Source organism: Megalops cyprinoides, chromosome 1, assembly GCF_013368585.1.
Source record: "Megalops cyprinoides isolate fMegCyp1 chromosome 1, fMegCyp1.pri, whole genome shotgun sequence".
Lineage (NCBI taxonomy): Eukaryota > Metazoa > Chordata > Actinopteri > Elopiformes > Megalopidae > Megalops > Megalops cyprinoides.
The window spans coordinates 22,442,975-22,456,673 of NC_050583.1; the positions used below are offsets into that span (position 1 = coordinate 22,442,975).

The 13,699-nt window shown below is 38.7% G+C and overlaps 1 protein-coding gene across 4 annotated transcripts in view; it reads right to left on the reverse strand.

Annotated features, from left to right (window-relative positions):
• The window catches only part of ankfn1 (ankyrin repeat and fibronectin type III domain containing 1), a 127,436-nt gene that overhangs the window by 24,360 nt on the left and 89,377 nt on the right, over positions 1-13,699 (reverse strand). For all 4 annotated transcript variants that reach the window (XM_036546918.1, XM_036546926.1, XM_036546901.1 and 1 more), the window contains 3 exons: positions 12,501-12,711; positions 4,076-4,270; positions 2,823-2,936 (listed from right to left, as the gene is read on the reverse strand). In XM_036546918.1, coding sequence (XP_036402811.1) covers positions 2,823-2,936; positions 4,076-4,270; positions 12,501-12,711 — 520 coding nt within the window. The remainder of the gene's footprint in view (positions 1-2,822; positions 2,937-4,075; positions 4,271-12,500; positions 12,712-13,699) is intronic.

Below are 13,699 nucleotides of genomic sequence, written 5' to 3' on the forward strand. Positions count from 1 at the left end.
TAGATTGGCTTATCTGGTAAATGTCTTCTCTTCTCGCTTCTCTTACATTATTGTCTGGTACTTTCCTTTCATATTAAGTGAATGAATTGAATTGAATTCTACTAGCAAATTCAAAAACCTTAACAGATAGGTGTTTTCTTTGCACCTTTGTGGATTGGTTATGACTGTTTTTTTTCCAGATGATTAACTACCATTGTTATAAGTATTTCACTGTAAATACAGCGGTAATTAAGCAGTCAAAATCATCATTATCATCATCATCATCATCATCACCACAATTGTCTACATTGTTATACATACATGTTTGGAGAAAAAACTGTGAGATTTTAAATGCTGTAATGAGCACCTTGAAATAAACAAAAACACATGCCAGTATTAACACCAGGGGCGCCTATAAAGCTTTGAGCTCTAATCAAGTAAACATCAGGTTTAAAAGGTTTCAGCGATGAAATGCAGCCATTTTGACACTGGTGATGTAAGAGTAATGTGTGTGGTCATAACCACAGAAAAGTGCGAGCACTTAGAAAAAAAAATATATATAGAACAAATATATGCTTTGAGAAAGAAGAGCTGGACATTAAATGAACATAAATTACCGACAAAAGCTGGCATTCAAGGGAAGTTTGTAAGTAAATCTGCTGTCTGACTGGAATCTGATTGTTCATGCAATACCTAGATCTAAGCTCTTCTACTTCTGAAATTATAGCCATTACAGACAAATATGGGATTTTACAATTTACTGCCACTGTCATCAAACTGTAATCAAGGTGGAGGAAAGTTTCTTATATTTTAGGCAAACCACACACAGGATTAAAAATAACAAAGAAACTTGACACTAGGGATATTTTCACAGATAAAAAGCATGAACTGATCTTTGCATAACAGGCGACATACTGAAATGTGTCCTCTTTAATGTTATACAGTTGATAATTTGACGCTTCACAGACAGCTGGTTTTCATAGCTCTATATAGGATTTGACAACATTCCTGATGAAATAATGATCAGTAGGGGCCCTTATAATGACATTCTCTGCCAGAGAGGAGGATGCCACAGTTTCCAGAACCGTTTTCACTGATGGACTAAATTAATTGACAAAATCAGTTTTCCAGAGTGACCACTATCAGTCTATATACTTATGTTCAATGAGAGCCATGCTTGGAAAAACCAAGATTTCAGCATCCAATATTTACACACACTTTGTCCTGATTGCAGGGGTAATGGGGTGAACAGCAGCAGCCAGACTTTCCTCCCCTAAGTATCAGATGACTTTTCTGTTTCTTTTGTACCATGGATTTGCATTGGGAGTGAATTTAGCAGCGGCAGGGCTAAAGGGCCAGAGACAAAGCACAACAAACAAGCATGCAAACTGCTCCCGTAAAGCAAACAAGTCCCGATGCCTTTGAAGTGGCCGAACACAGAGGGAGGTGTGGGCCGCAACACAGTCGCATTCCTGTCCCACCAAAAGGGGGGACATCCAAAGGGGTTGGGGCCGGGGGCTCCACTGTGGCTGAGGCCTGGCCACATTGTCTCCTTTCACAGTGATGAAGAGAGTAAATATAGGCCCCTGTCACAAATGGGGGGTTGGGGTGGGGGGGCTACCTCAGGAGCTTTCCTGCTCCCAATTTGGCAAGGAAAACAAATATGTGTCAGGGAGCCAGAGCTGGTTCTGGGTCCCTAACCTCATCATGACAACTGCTATCCGTCACCCGCGCAGAGGGGAGTGGTCCTTCATTCATTAACTCTAACTGTTATGCTTGAAATCATGAATCAAACACATACTGTCAACAGTGATCAATACTTCCTGGTCATTATCATATACATCCATAGAATTGCTGTGACTTAAAAAAGACAGCCTACAGCATCCATGTGTCTCATCTCAGCACCAAGTATCCATATTATATACTGAACCATATTATACACAGTAAAAATACAGGTTTGTACCTGTGGCACCAATGACATTTTTATAGTTGAAGGTTTGATATACCTGCACTGATTATCACAAACTGCAGTTATAAGGGCACTTTCATGCATAGTTATACCTACAATGACAAAGGTTGTTAACCCACAATCTATTGGATGATGGAAAATGGTCACATTTTGAAGAGAAAATATTTTTAAATATCATTCTGACACTGTCTCTGTGCATCATGAGTGTGACCAAGGGCTTAGATGTGTTATTTATACAACCTTTTTTCTGTAATTTCAGCCAGAAATTTGATGAATATGTTGTGCAAGCTATTACAAATATGCCATGGCCTTATATGTGTCATCAAATTTTAAGACTGAATACTAGGCAGGAAGAATGAATCAGGCATGAGGACTTCATTAACCATGCTGCAACAATTAATTAGGAGCCACTCAAATTACCTGTAATTTATCCAAAGATTCAGCTTGAAGCCTACACACAAGGAAGGGAAAAGACCACCCAAAACTTCAAAGAGTGCACTCTTGTTTCTGTTAATGATTTAAATAGCGGTGGCGAGTCACCGCACAGCTCTGTGAGGAAGTACGCTTAGTGCAATGCCTCGACTTTCACTCTGACAGACGCCTCTCTCTCTGACAGGCAGGTAATTCAATTAATCCTTAAACCTTTGACATTCAAGGGGAAAAATATTATTCTTTGTTATAAAACTCGGGAAATAAGACCAGAAACATATTAGACAGCTGTTTAATATCAAAACAAAAATACTGAAATTCTAATTTCTAATAAATTGTGTTTGTACTGGCATTTTTTAACATTTTTAAAGTTGTCAATAGTATATATATCATATAGACACACACACACACACACACACACACACAAAAGCAGAGGGCTGCATACCTTTGTATTTGGTGACCACTGCAGAGTTGACACTGTGGGGCTCCTGAAAGGTGACAGTGAGTGATGTGCTGCTGGTCACATTCAGACGCACGCTGGCCGGCGCATCTGGAGTCCCTGGGTAGGAGAAAAACATCTAAACAGTTCCATCTAAAGTTCCATCTAAACAAAGCATTGGCCAGCCCTGTCCAGTCCTGCGTAAGAGATCCTAGCAGTAACAGAAGACCCCAGAAAATACTTAACAAGACAATGTACAAACAGGGTGTGTAGCCACAAGCTCATCAGTACGCTACTGCTGTTGCCACTCTAAATATGCCCCTCTTGTTCTGTCTTTGAATTAACTACTTTCAGTTTATGTCATTCTCAACAATGAGTTTTTCCATCATTAACATTTGAGAGAAGTGCTTTTATATGCTATCACAGATGGATATTTTAAATGACAAACCTTTATGTGTAACTGAAATATAATGACTACAGTTCAGCATCATCTACAGTGTAGAAGTCTTGCTTAATATGGTCAGACAATTGGCTCCGGTTAATTGCAATCTCCTTATCTGCTGAGTAGTTAACAGTGTATAGGGCTGCACAACCAGAGAGGGCTCCAGCTATTCTCTCAGGTTTTAATCCTTGTTTTGGCTGCATTCAGTCTGCATCTTCTGGGCTGTTTGCAACTCAGGCTCACATATCACAACTAATTACGTCATTGAGTTTCCTTCCAATCCCCCTGATACTTCAGTAAGAAATGGCAAATCCCTAAAGCAATTTGATCCTCTTTATGGATGCCGGTACCAGCTCATTATGGATTTATAAAAGGATTCCTCTGTGGTGGTTGTGACAAAAAAGCCACAACATACCCTGATAAAAAAAACTACAATTAGCTGATGAGCAGGTAGGTAGTTGGGTATATAATATTCCAGAGCTGTGCTATAATTGTGCTTTTGTACGATAGGAACACTGGGAAAAGCATCCTGTTTAATCAGTGTAGTAAAAATAACTATTAACCTCGCATGCCTTCTTTCATTCAATATCGCATGTTGTTAAAATCAGTGCAGAAAACAGAGAAAAAACAACAACAAAAACAATGAATGGCCTTTTTTGGTACCAAGGAAACCACTAGAATAACTAACAATGGCATTCTTGAAAATACCAGTATTGTTTTCCCCTAATATTAAAACAAAGAAAATGACGGCTAATGATGAATAATTATAAGGGTTACAAAATTACAATTTCACAATGAACGGAGGAGTACCACTCACTTGCATGTTCAAAGCCGGTCTTCATGCGTTTGTACAGTTTATATCTCCACTCCCAGGCCTTGAGCTGCTTCTCCTTTTCAGAGGTGTCCAGACTCAGTCCTTCACTCTGCACTTGAGCCGAGAGCTCACTCACCCTCCTCCCTGCCTCCTGGACCAGCGTGGAAAGGTGCCCCGCCCGGCTCTCCAGACTGACAACTGGAAGACAACAGAGCACAGGTCACCTCTTGGTTCAGCACAGGTGCTCTAGTGCACCTGAATTTCCAGTGAATACGTCACAAACTTTTCGGGAGTCCCCAAGTGGTATCAACCTACCAGTCTTAACAGGGGCATTCAAGAGGTCACTTTAATGTAGCAAATTCCACAGGATATTAACAGGTTTTCTGATCACTTTCATAATAAGGCACCTAAATATACAGGTTGGTAAAGTGAAAAAACTTATATCTATATCCACTGCTTATTTGAAGCAAGCTCAATTGTAGGCAAACCTCACCTCAGGCAGGATATTGGAGCAAACCATTATGCAAAGAGAGGACTGCGATTTCACTCTTTCCTTTATATTCAAAGCACTGACTGAGGAAATAAACAGCAGTATCTCCACACGCTGTCTTACAACACAAGCCGCCTCATTTTTTCACTGTTAAAACTGTTTAATTCATCTTACAGTAATGAGTCATGTAAATGTCATTGACACTGGAAAGTCTTTAATCCTGAACACCAGGCATGTTAAAGGTATTCAAGCTGCAGCTTTAATTGCTAAACTGTATACTTTTTTGTTTTTTTTTCCCTTTATCACCTAATTTTTCCTAGTTGACAATTGTAGATTACACTTGTCTTACTGTGACAGCCTCTGAACCCATGCAGAAGCCAGGGTAAGGCAAATGAAATCTACACATGTACACCTGCGACAACTATTTTCCACACTAAAGGTCCTAAAATGTACCAGTAGGCAGATGCTGAATGGAGACTATCCACATCCCCCTGAGACAGTCTTCCTTTACTGAAAGATGCCTGAACAAGTCACAGGGTGCCAAGAACAGTACGTCAAGGGGAGCAGGGCCAAACTACTCATCCCTATCCCTGGCAGAAGGAAGCCGATCAGTACCACTGACGTGAGCTACCTGTCACTGTTGGCAGATGGCAGCCTGCACTTGGAACAAACTCCTTAACTGACTGAATTACCAAGGAGCCCACTAACTGTGATCTTATACTTGCATTACTGCGTTGCTTTAGTTGATGAAGCACACATGTACAAAGTCATTCCTCAATGACAGAACTGAAACAGATTTTGGTTCAAATGAGCCCACAATTCCCTATCTCTCCATTAAGACTATAGTCCATCCATCACTAGTTATGAGCCTGAACCTCCTGTTTGTAACTCTAATGACCATCAACTCCCAACAGTCCAACTTCCTATGCAATGGGTATAGAGGGGCAATCAATATGCCCCAATTTGTAACAAACTTGCACTAAATCAGAACTCATCAAACAGTAACAGTAATTTATGGGAGATGGCTAGAAGAAAACAGCCCTATAAAACAGCACTATAAAAATGATTATTACAATTAACCAGAAAAAAAAAATAATCTGAAACTTACCAAATAAAGGACTCATCAATATGGATGTGAATGATATGAATTTTACTAATGAATATTGTTTCAGTTATCATGGGTACAGTCACATAACATAGCACTTCACAGGTGCTGGGTACAGGTATATAATGCTCCCAGATATGTTTATTGAAAAATATGAGAACAGTGTTTTTATGGTAGCAGTCTTCACCTGGTTTTGTTGTGACATATTTTGGAGCATCAAAGAATGTCCCAATGCCCATTGCTCTCCTATTATAATGATTTCGAAAAAAACATTAAGCATGGTATAGTAATTATGAACAAAATCATATTTGCAGTGCACAGTCATTACCCAACTAGAAAAAAATGAACTCTTGGGACACATTAAGGTTCAGTGTTTACTATACACCTGATGATGATTTAGAGTGAATCATTCTGTAGTGAAGAGGACATCAAATTACCCCGTGGACTTTCCAAATTGTGCTCCTGCCATTTTCACAAGAATGATTCTTTCAACTGTGATTTTTGAAAACAGGTTTGGAGTACCTTTTCGCCACAAGAATATGAAATCTGCAAACTGAAAGAAGGCCATGCAGAAATCATGCAAGAGAAACCACAGCATGCAAGAGAAAGCGAAGGTTTCCAAATCGTTAAATTCCCATGGTAAAAGAAAAAAAAAATAAAAAGAATATAAATTCTGACAGCCTAGGACTGCTGAGAAAAGCGCTCGCAGCGATTTGACTCAGGAGAGCTCTCGTATTTGAGGCACAGAAGCAATCAGCCTCTCTGACATTCAAAACGGTCCTAAGAGAATACACGCATCTCAAAAGGAGTCAACAATTTCAATCTGAATAAACGATATCTGTCAACTTTACTTAAAATATATTGTGGTGATGAGATGAGGGAAGGTGTTGAATGTTAAATTATTCCACCATTATGACAGAATATTTCCCTGAAACCACAGTATTTTTTTACTGCCTCTAAGATGGCTCACTTTATCCTATTTCTTTCTTCTGTAGAATCTGTCTGTGACACTGGGAGAGGATGGCAACATGTTCTGGCAACATTTACAAAAGCATTCAAAAGAACGTCAAAGTAGTTCTCACAGGGTGCTTTACACGAAACAACCCAAATATCAGACTGTCATATCATATCCTGTTTTAGTCATAAAAAAGGATTTACTCATGCTGAGTGCTTGTCTTACACACACAGATTGGGTATGTGGAGCGGTTGTCTTGGAAACAGACTTGTATCCTTGTGTAGGAGAAGAGAAACTCATTAAAGAGTCAGTGGTAGGCGCCATCACAGTCAGCGAATGAGTTAGGGTCTGGCTACACCCCACCATGAAGCTAAACACAGGAATGAGACTTGTGTTATCCCTCATGCTGTTTTTAGAGGCTGTGAACATGGCTTTATTCAAATGTACTCACATTTACTCCAACAAATAAGCTCACAGTGGCAGTTAATGGGAGTCTACATTTGGCTTGGTACAATTAACTTGTTTAATTAAAACATTGTGTATTACACAAGCATCTTTCAGGTTTTTTCCCCTTACCATTTTGTTGTACGAATATGTAGCTACGAATATGTGTGTGTGTGTGTGTGTGTGTCTTTTTAATACATCAGGAATGGTTGTGCCCAGAATAAGAAAACATGCAGAAAATTATTTGGACATCATATTATTCAGTTTCTTACAATTCCTCTTCTCTGGCTTCTCTGCCTGATGTGTGCTCACATCTTCACCTAGACGTTGAATAGTATACTAATTACTCTCAACTCACCCAGTTCTTTGGCATATGTAAACATCCAAACATTCAATGCAAACAGAAATTTAAGAAATGTAGGAAGAAGGTAGCAGAAAGATTTAATTGAAAAGTTGGTTTTCCTTTTTGATTCTGTGGCCCATGTACATACAGGGCCAGAATTGTTCCCTCAATCATAAGAGTGGAATGGACCTTCTCCTTTTTTCCTTGAGTGAGAGCTTTAGTTTGAGGGCATAAGCTTACAGCAATTATGCACAAATCATTAAGTCTTTATGTTATGCAGTCACAGGGTTAATCTAACCAACTGTGTCTAGGATCAAAAAATGCAGTGACTTCTAAATGTATTGACACTTATAATGAACTGCAAAAAAGAAGCCCCTGAAGGCACAAGCAGCATTTATGTAAATAAATTAGAAAAACTAGGAACACACAGACACACACAGTTTTTCCACTTTGATAACAAGCAGAGGATGCTTGGGCAGTTGAGGAACTGAGAATAGATTTTTGGCCAGTAATCCGGGTAGAATTTCTAAAGGTCCTTCAAATTATTTGGGTTTTGCTTGTGAACTTTGTTGAGTTCTAACCACAATTTTTTATTGAACTGAGATATGGAAATTGCAGCAGACAGTCCAGACCATTGATTTTGTGTCAGCTTTTTTATCTTGCTGGAAGGCCCACTCTTGACTCAGCTTTAGATTTGTAGTAGAGGGAAATAGGTGTTTAGCCAAAATATCCTGGCATATGGCTGGATCCATCTTTCTTTCGATTCAAATAAGTACAGCAAGACCCAGAGCTGTAAAACCAAAAAGCAAAACAGATCCACCTCCGCATTTCAGGGGCCTTGATGGTATTCTCAGCATAAGCCTCACTTATTTTCAGCTAAACATACCACTGATGAGCATGCCTCCAAACCTCTGTTCAGCATGTAGTCATGAGCAGTACATAGTCTTCACTGGGACACTACAACGCTAAGTGGCATGTCGAGATTCATAAGAAAGATGCTTAAGTCATCACCTGACTTGTGGATGTCAGTGACCCTCAACATTGCTAGATTTGCTTGAAAACTGCTGAAAACTTGTACAGTTTTCAGTTGTAAGTTCTTTGATCTTAATGAATAATTAATGCTATTGCTTTTACACGCTGTGTTAATACAGATGCTAAAAGCTACTACAATGGTCTAGGGGCATCCATTAGCATTCAGTCAGCAGAAACATGGAGTAGGACATTCACAGGACACAAAGGTGAGTACATTAGATCATGATGATTTTTAACAATGTAGTTGTTTACATAACATGCTCCTTTGCTGTGCGGTGGTGGTAGTATTGTAGCCTAAGATTAGTATTCAAATGTACTGTTAAAACTTAAAAAATCACTACTTGCTGTTGTTCTGAAATATTTTGTAAAATGTCCTTAATATGCATAAATACATGTCATACATTATAGTGACAAAAACTGAAATGAATAGTGGTATAGTAAATGTGCCAGATGCTTGAAGATGTTTATATGTGAACTTTATATCTGCAAATATCTGACTGTACGACTTTGCAAAGAATTAGGTTCTAAATGCTTCGAAATAGAAACCTCCTGAAATGTGACAGTAGATTTTACTGACTTACTGACTTTGTTTCTCTATAGATTTTTTTATTAGAGAGTCTTAATTTATTTATGTACAATTATGTACATTATGATGTCAAATGGTGTAAATTTTTGCATCACAGAAAAAGGAAAAATATGATATTCTTGGGTCAGCTACAATGTACATATGAAGAATCTGATGAGGAAATTAGAGGCTTTTCCCAGGATCACACAGGGAGTGTTATTTTTTGACTTACTGTAACTAACTGGCGCCCTCCTCACCAGCCACTTCTTTTGTATTCGATGACCTTCTCTAAGCAGTGAGAGAGCTTCCATTGACTGAAGTGATTAAATATCCTGGAGCATCCCTTGTGCGATCTATCAAACCTCATCAATACTTATTCTGAAAGATACTTTTTCAACTACCCAAAGGAAGCAAAAGGAAACATGGTCACCCATATGCAGATGCAGCCCTTCCTAATTCATCTACCTTGGCCTGTGCCCAATTACTCTGCACTCTCTCTGAAGACGGACTGGCAACTACAGTGGTTTGAACTTCAGTGGAAAAGCAGACAATGTGCAGCACTAAAACAAAATGAAAAAAAAAACTAAATAATAAAAAACTCTAATTTTACATGTACTTACAGTGGCATTAGTATCAAAAGCTTAAGATATAAGAAACACAGGGAATATTCTATGATGCTTTCTCCAAACACAAAGTCCAGTTGATTCCATTCATTCATTCTAGTCTTGTTCCTTACTATTTTACACAAGAAAGAGTTCGAGTGGGGGGAAAAAACTGTGAGGCAAGTAGGAATGAGTAGAAGGTTATTTCCCAGGCATAACAATGCTAAAGCTTGCAAGAAGTTCACAGTACCAACGCTGCATTACTGTAGCTAATGTTTCTACTATTACATTAGTTTTTAATGTGTTTAATAATTTCAAATCATAATATACATATTGAACACACTTATATGTTTTTATATACATCTTTTTTATTTTATATATGAGCCTGGAAAAACACTTTATAAAAGTGCTTCCTGAATATTTGATACTCGTACTCTGACATGGACCCCCCCTTGTGCTGTGCCCAGCAAAGGCTTAACGGAGCTTTCATATAGTTAGCAATATTATTTTTGTTATCGTCTCCAACCTTACTTATCTGAAGGACTGTAGTACCAATACACTGGTAGCAAAATTAATCCAAAATTAATACATACACACACACACACACACACACACACACACACACACACACACACACACACACACACACACACACACACACATACATACATATAATATTGCCTTAATTTATGTAGGACCATGGCCTTTATGCAGGTGTATCTGAATGTTATGAAATATAGCGGAATATTTATCTGGAACAACATCAGTTTGAAACATCAAAATACAGGCAACTGACACAGATTAATCTAGTCTAATTATCCAAATAAAGGGTCAGCATAAAGCTTTTGAATTCTTCCAACATTTCTGATCAAGGGAAGGGAGTTCTAACTGGAGGGGGCTTTGACAGAATGGGTGGCAATATCAATATTCCAGGGATGTTTCCTTCCTTCCTTTTGTTGGCATTGCATTTGCAATTGCTTTCTTTTCATTCATTATATATACATATACATACACGTATCCATATACATATTCATATAAGAACAAAAATGGATATTAGTAAACAAAATCTGACCTCTATATCAAATAGGGACAATGGCTTATGCAAGCCATTTCATTACACCGTTATTTTCCGTATTAGAGAGACATACAGACACATTCCTGAAAATATTAATGTCTTTAGCGAATTCTGTGAGAGTGGGAAGAATGCATGACAAATTATTCAAATAAACTGGAGGGGACAACCATTCATCATATTTAGAGTGCTGGAGATGATGTGCTCAGATATTTTCATTACAGGATGGTAAGTAGGACAATGAGCACCCTTACTCTTCATATTCAACAGGCAAAATCTATGCAAACATAGAAATGTGTTGCTTGCCATCAGTCTCAATTTGTTTGCAGATGAAGTCAGGTAAACTGGAAAAATAGAGAGAAAGAGGGGAAAAAAATGTCTTTTGGCTGCTGTGTGGAACACACAAGACTGTGTTTGGCCTCCTGGATTTGTCATGGTAAAATGAATGCTGCCTTGCCAGTCCCTCATAGACCCTGAATACTACTGCATGTTCTTTCTAAGCCTTAGTCATGAACCATGACAGAAAAATAAACAAATAAATACATTGCTAAGAAAACCTCTTTCACTGGGCCGTTATGTTAGAGCAGATCTCTGGGGAAGGGAGGTCTCCAGGATAAATGATAAAGTAAGTGTTGTAGACCCAGAAAAAGCAATAAAGGTCCTTCCTTTCTTGGGGGTCTGAGCTGCAGTGGAAAAGGTGGCAATATTAGACGCCTTGAGGTGCAATTTCCTGTGCTCTGAAGATTGACATCTGGGCACTAAATGTGGTTAATTGAACTAACTATAAATTAATGGCCAAGTCTGCCGATAGTGACCTGACACACACAGTTCTCATTGTTGGGTGGCTGGGAATGTCCTAAATATAGGCATTGTATGTCCCCAGTAATCCTCATAAATTTGTGTAAGTTCTAACCCCAGGTAGGGCCTCTAAATTGTCAGCCTCCTGGCTGATTGATTTACTTGGCACTTCTGGAATTACATAAATACAACACATAATGCCCTGGAGGAAAAATATGCTCATGTTTATTTTCTGTTTGTTTACAAGGATCAGATTGTACCTCACGGACAGCTTGTTTATAAACCTATTGCAACCCAGGTACAATAAATCACTTAGTATAATTGCCATGCGTTACATGCATCATTGGAAAACTTAAACCATTAAATGACAAACCATGTTAAGTTTTCAGAGGGCAGATCTCTCCCCACAGCCCCTCCTCTTTGCCACACAAAGTCTCCACTACCGTACTTAATGTTTCATGTCAGACAACATTTTCTAATATAGAGAAGCACTGACAAATTTGAACACTGAGGTCTTGTGGGTTTTTTTCCCCTGCTGTCGGAGGAGGTAAGAAACACCTGTTAAAATGCTGCCATTGGAGTCCCCGGCAGAATGCGCCAACCAGACAGAGAGTTTAATGCCTTTTGGACAGACAACTGACCAGAACTGTGGGCACAACTACTTTTGCAGTCCCGAGCTATTCTGTGCAATACATATTTCAGCTAAATTTCAGAAAATGTATTATTAACAAGACAATGTTCGTTTGCACTGAAATTATTATCAATGTATTGGTGTTTTGACTGGATTTCTTAGAAGCTTCACTGAATCATGAATAAATTAAAGTCATTTGTAAAGTGATTTGTTTTTCTTAGAGACTTTAATGGAAATAAGATTTTTTCAAGCAGCAAATATACAACACTTCACTGTATAGAGTAATTGTGTTGTTGTTGTTATCCCTGACTATCTATATGACAAGTTGATAAATACGCTGATGTTGTAAATGAAAGTGTGGTGCCCTCTGACACAGGAAGTGGTTACTCACAGTGTGGGCTCTCCCGGGCCCCAGCCTTCAGCAGAAGCTTTGCCACAGGCACGTTGTTGGTCATTATGGCTATGTCCAGTGGGGTCAGACCCTCGCTGTTGGGTGTGTTGAGGTCAAGCTCATCTGCAGTGTACTGATATAGTAGGATCTGGACTGCATCCAGGTCTTGCTGCTCCACAGCCTCAAACAAGGCTTCACTGCTCTGCATGTTCTGTAATACACAGTAAGGAAAGGAGAGATTTCCAAAAACCATCAGCTAATAGTCACTTGCTCTTCAAGTACAAATAGCATGACAAGGTATATACTAAAAATAAATTGAATACAACAGTAGACTGATGCCTTGATGACGCTACAATTCATTTGAGGAAGTAAGTGAGGTCACTTGTTTAATTATTTTACATTTACATCCACAGCTACCTCTGCTGGAGGCACATGATGGATATAAATTGCTACAATTAGTATTATCTTAAAAGACAAAGGCAGTTAATAGAAATCAATTGCCTTCTATTGTAGCTAATTGTGACTACAATTGATCATGAACCAACAATTTAAAATTCATTAAAGATACATCTAACAATTCAGTTCAGACAGCTGGCAGCAAGAAAGGGGTCAATTTGACATACTAACTACATCCAATTATCTTCAATTCAGCACACAACAAGATTTATTTAGAACTGAAAAAACGACTACAGGGACGATAAAAACCTTTTTCCAAAGGGCTTCTGAGGAAACTGGTGATAGTAATATCTGGACATTGTTATAGCTGGCACTCTGTTTTCTTTGTGTTGTAGTTGGAGTTACAAAGTAATGGCCTGTTGCCTGTGATTACAATGTGGCTCAGTTTTCCCATTGAACTCAGATGCCAGATTTTAATTGGTTAACAAACATAACAAGTGAAATCTACAGCATGCTATTGATTTATTTTGGCCTCCATTCCCCCCTTTTTTGACAGCTGTAATGTGGCTGGTTTTATTACAGCTATTTAGCTAAATCTGAGAGGAGTGCGGGACCTAATAACTGATAATCTTGAGGCCTGTGCTCTGTCAGGTCTGGCAGAAAGGGGACTGAGGGCTGATGTGATGTCCCCTAGAACACACTGTGCAAAAGCTTTAGCGGAATGGAAGATGCTTTTACATAGTGAAACGTGAAGTAAGGAAAGTGTGAGTCTTTCAATTCTGCATCAGTGTGTGAGAGGCAGT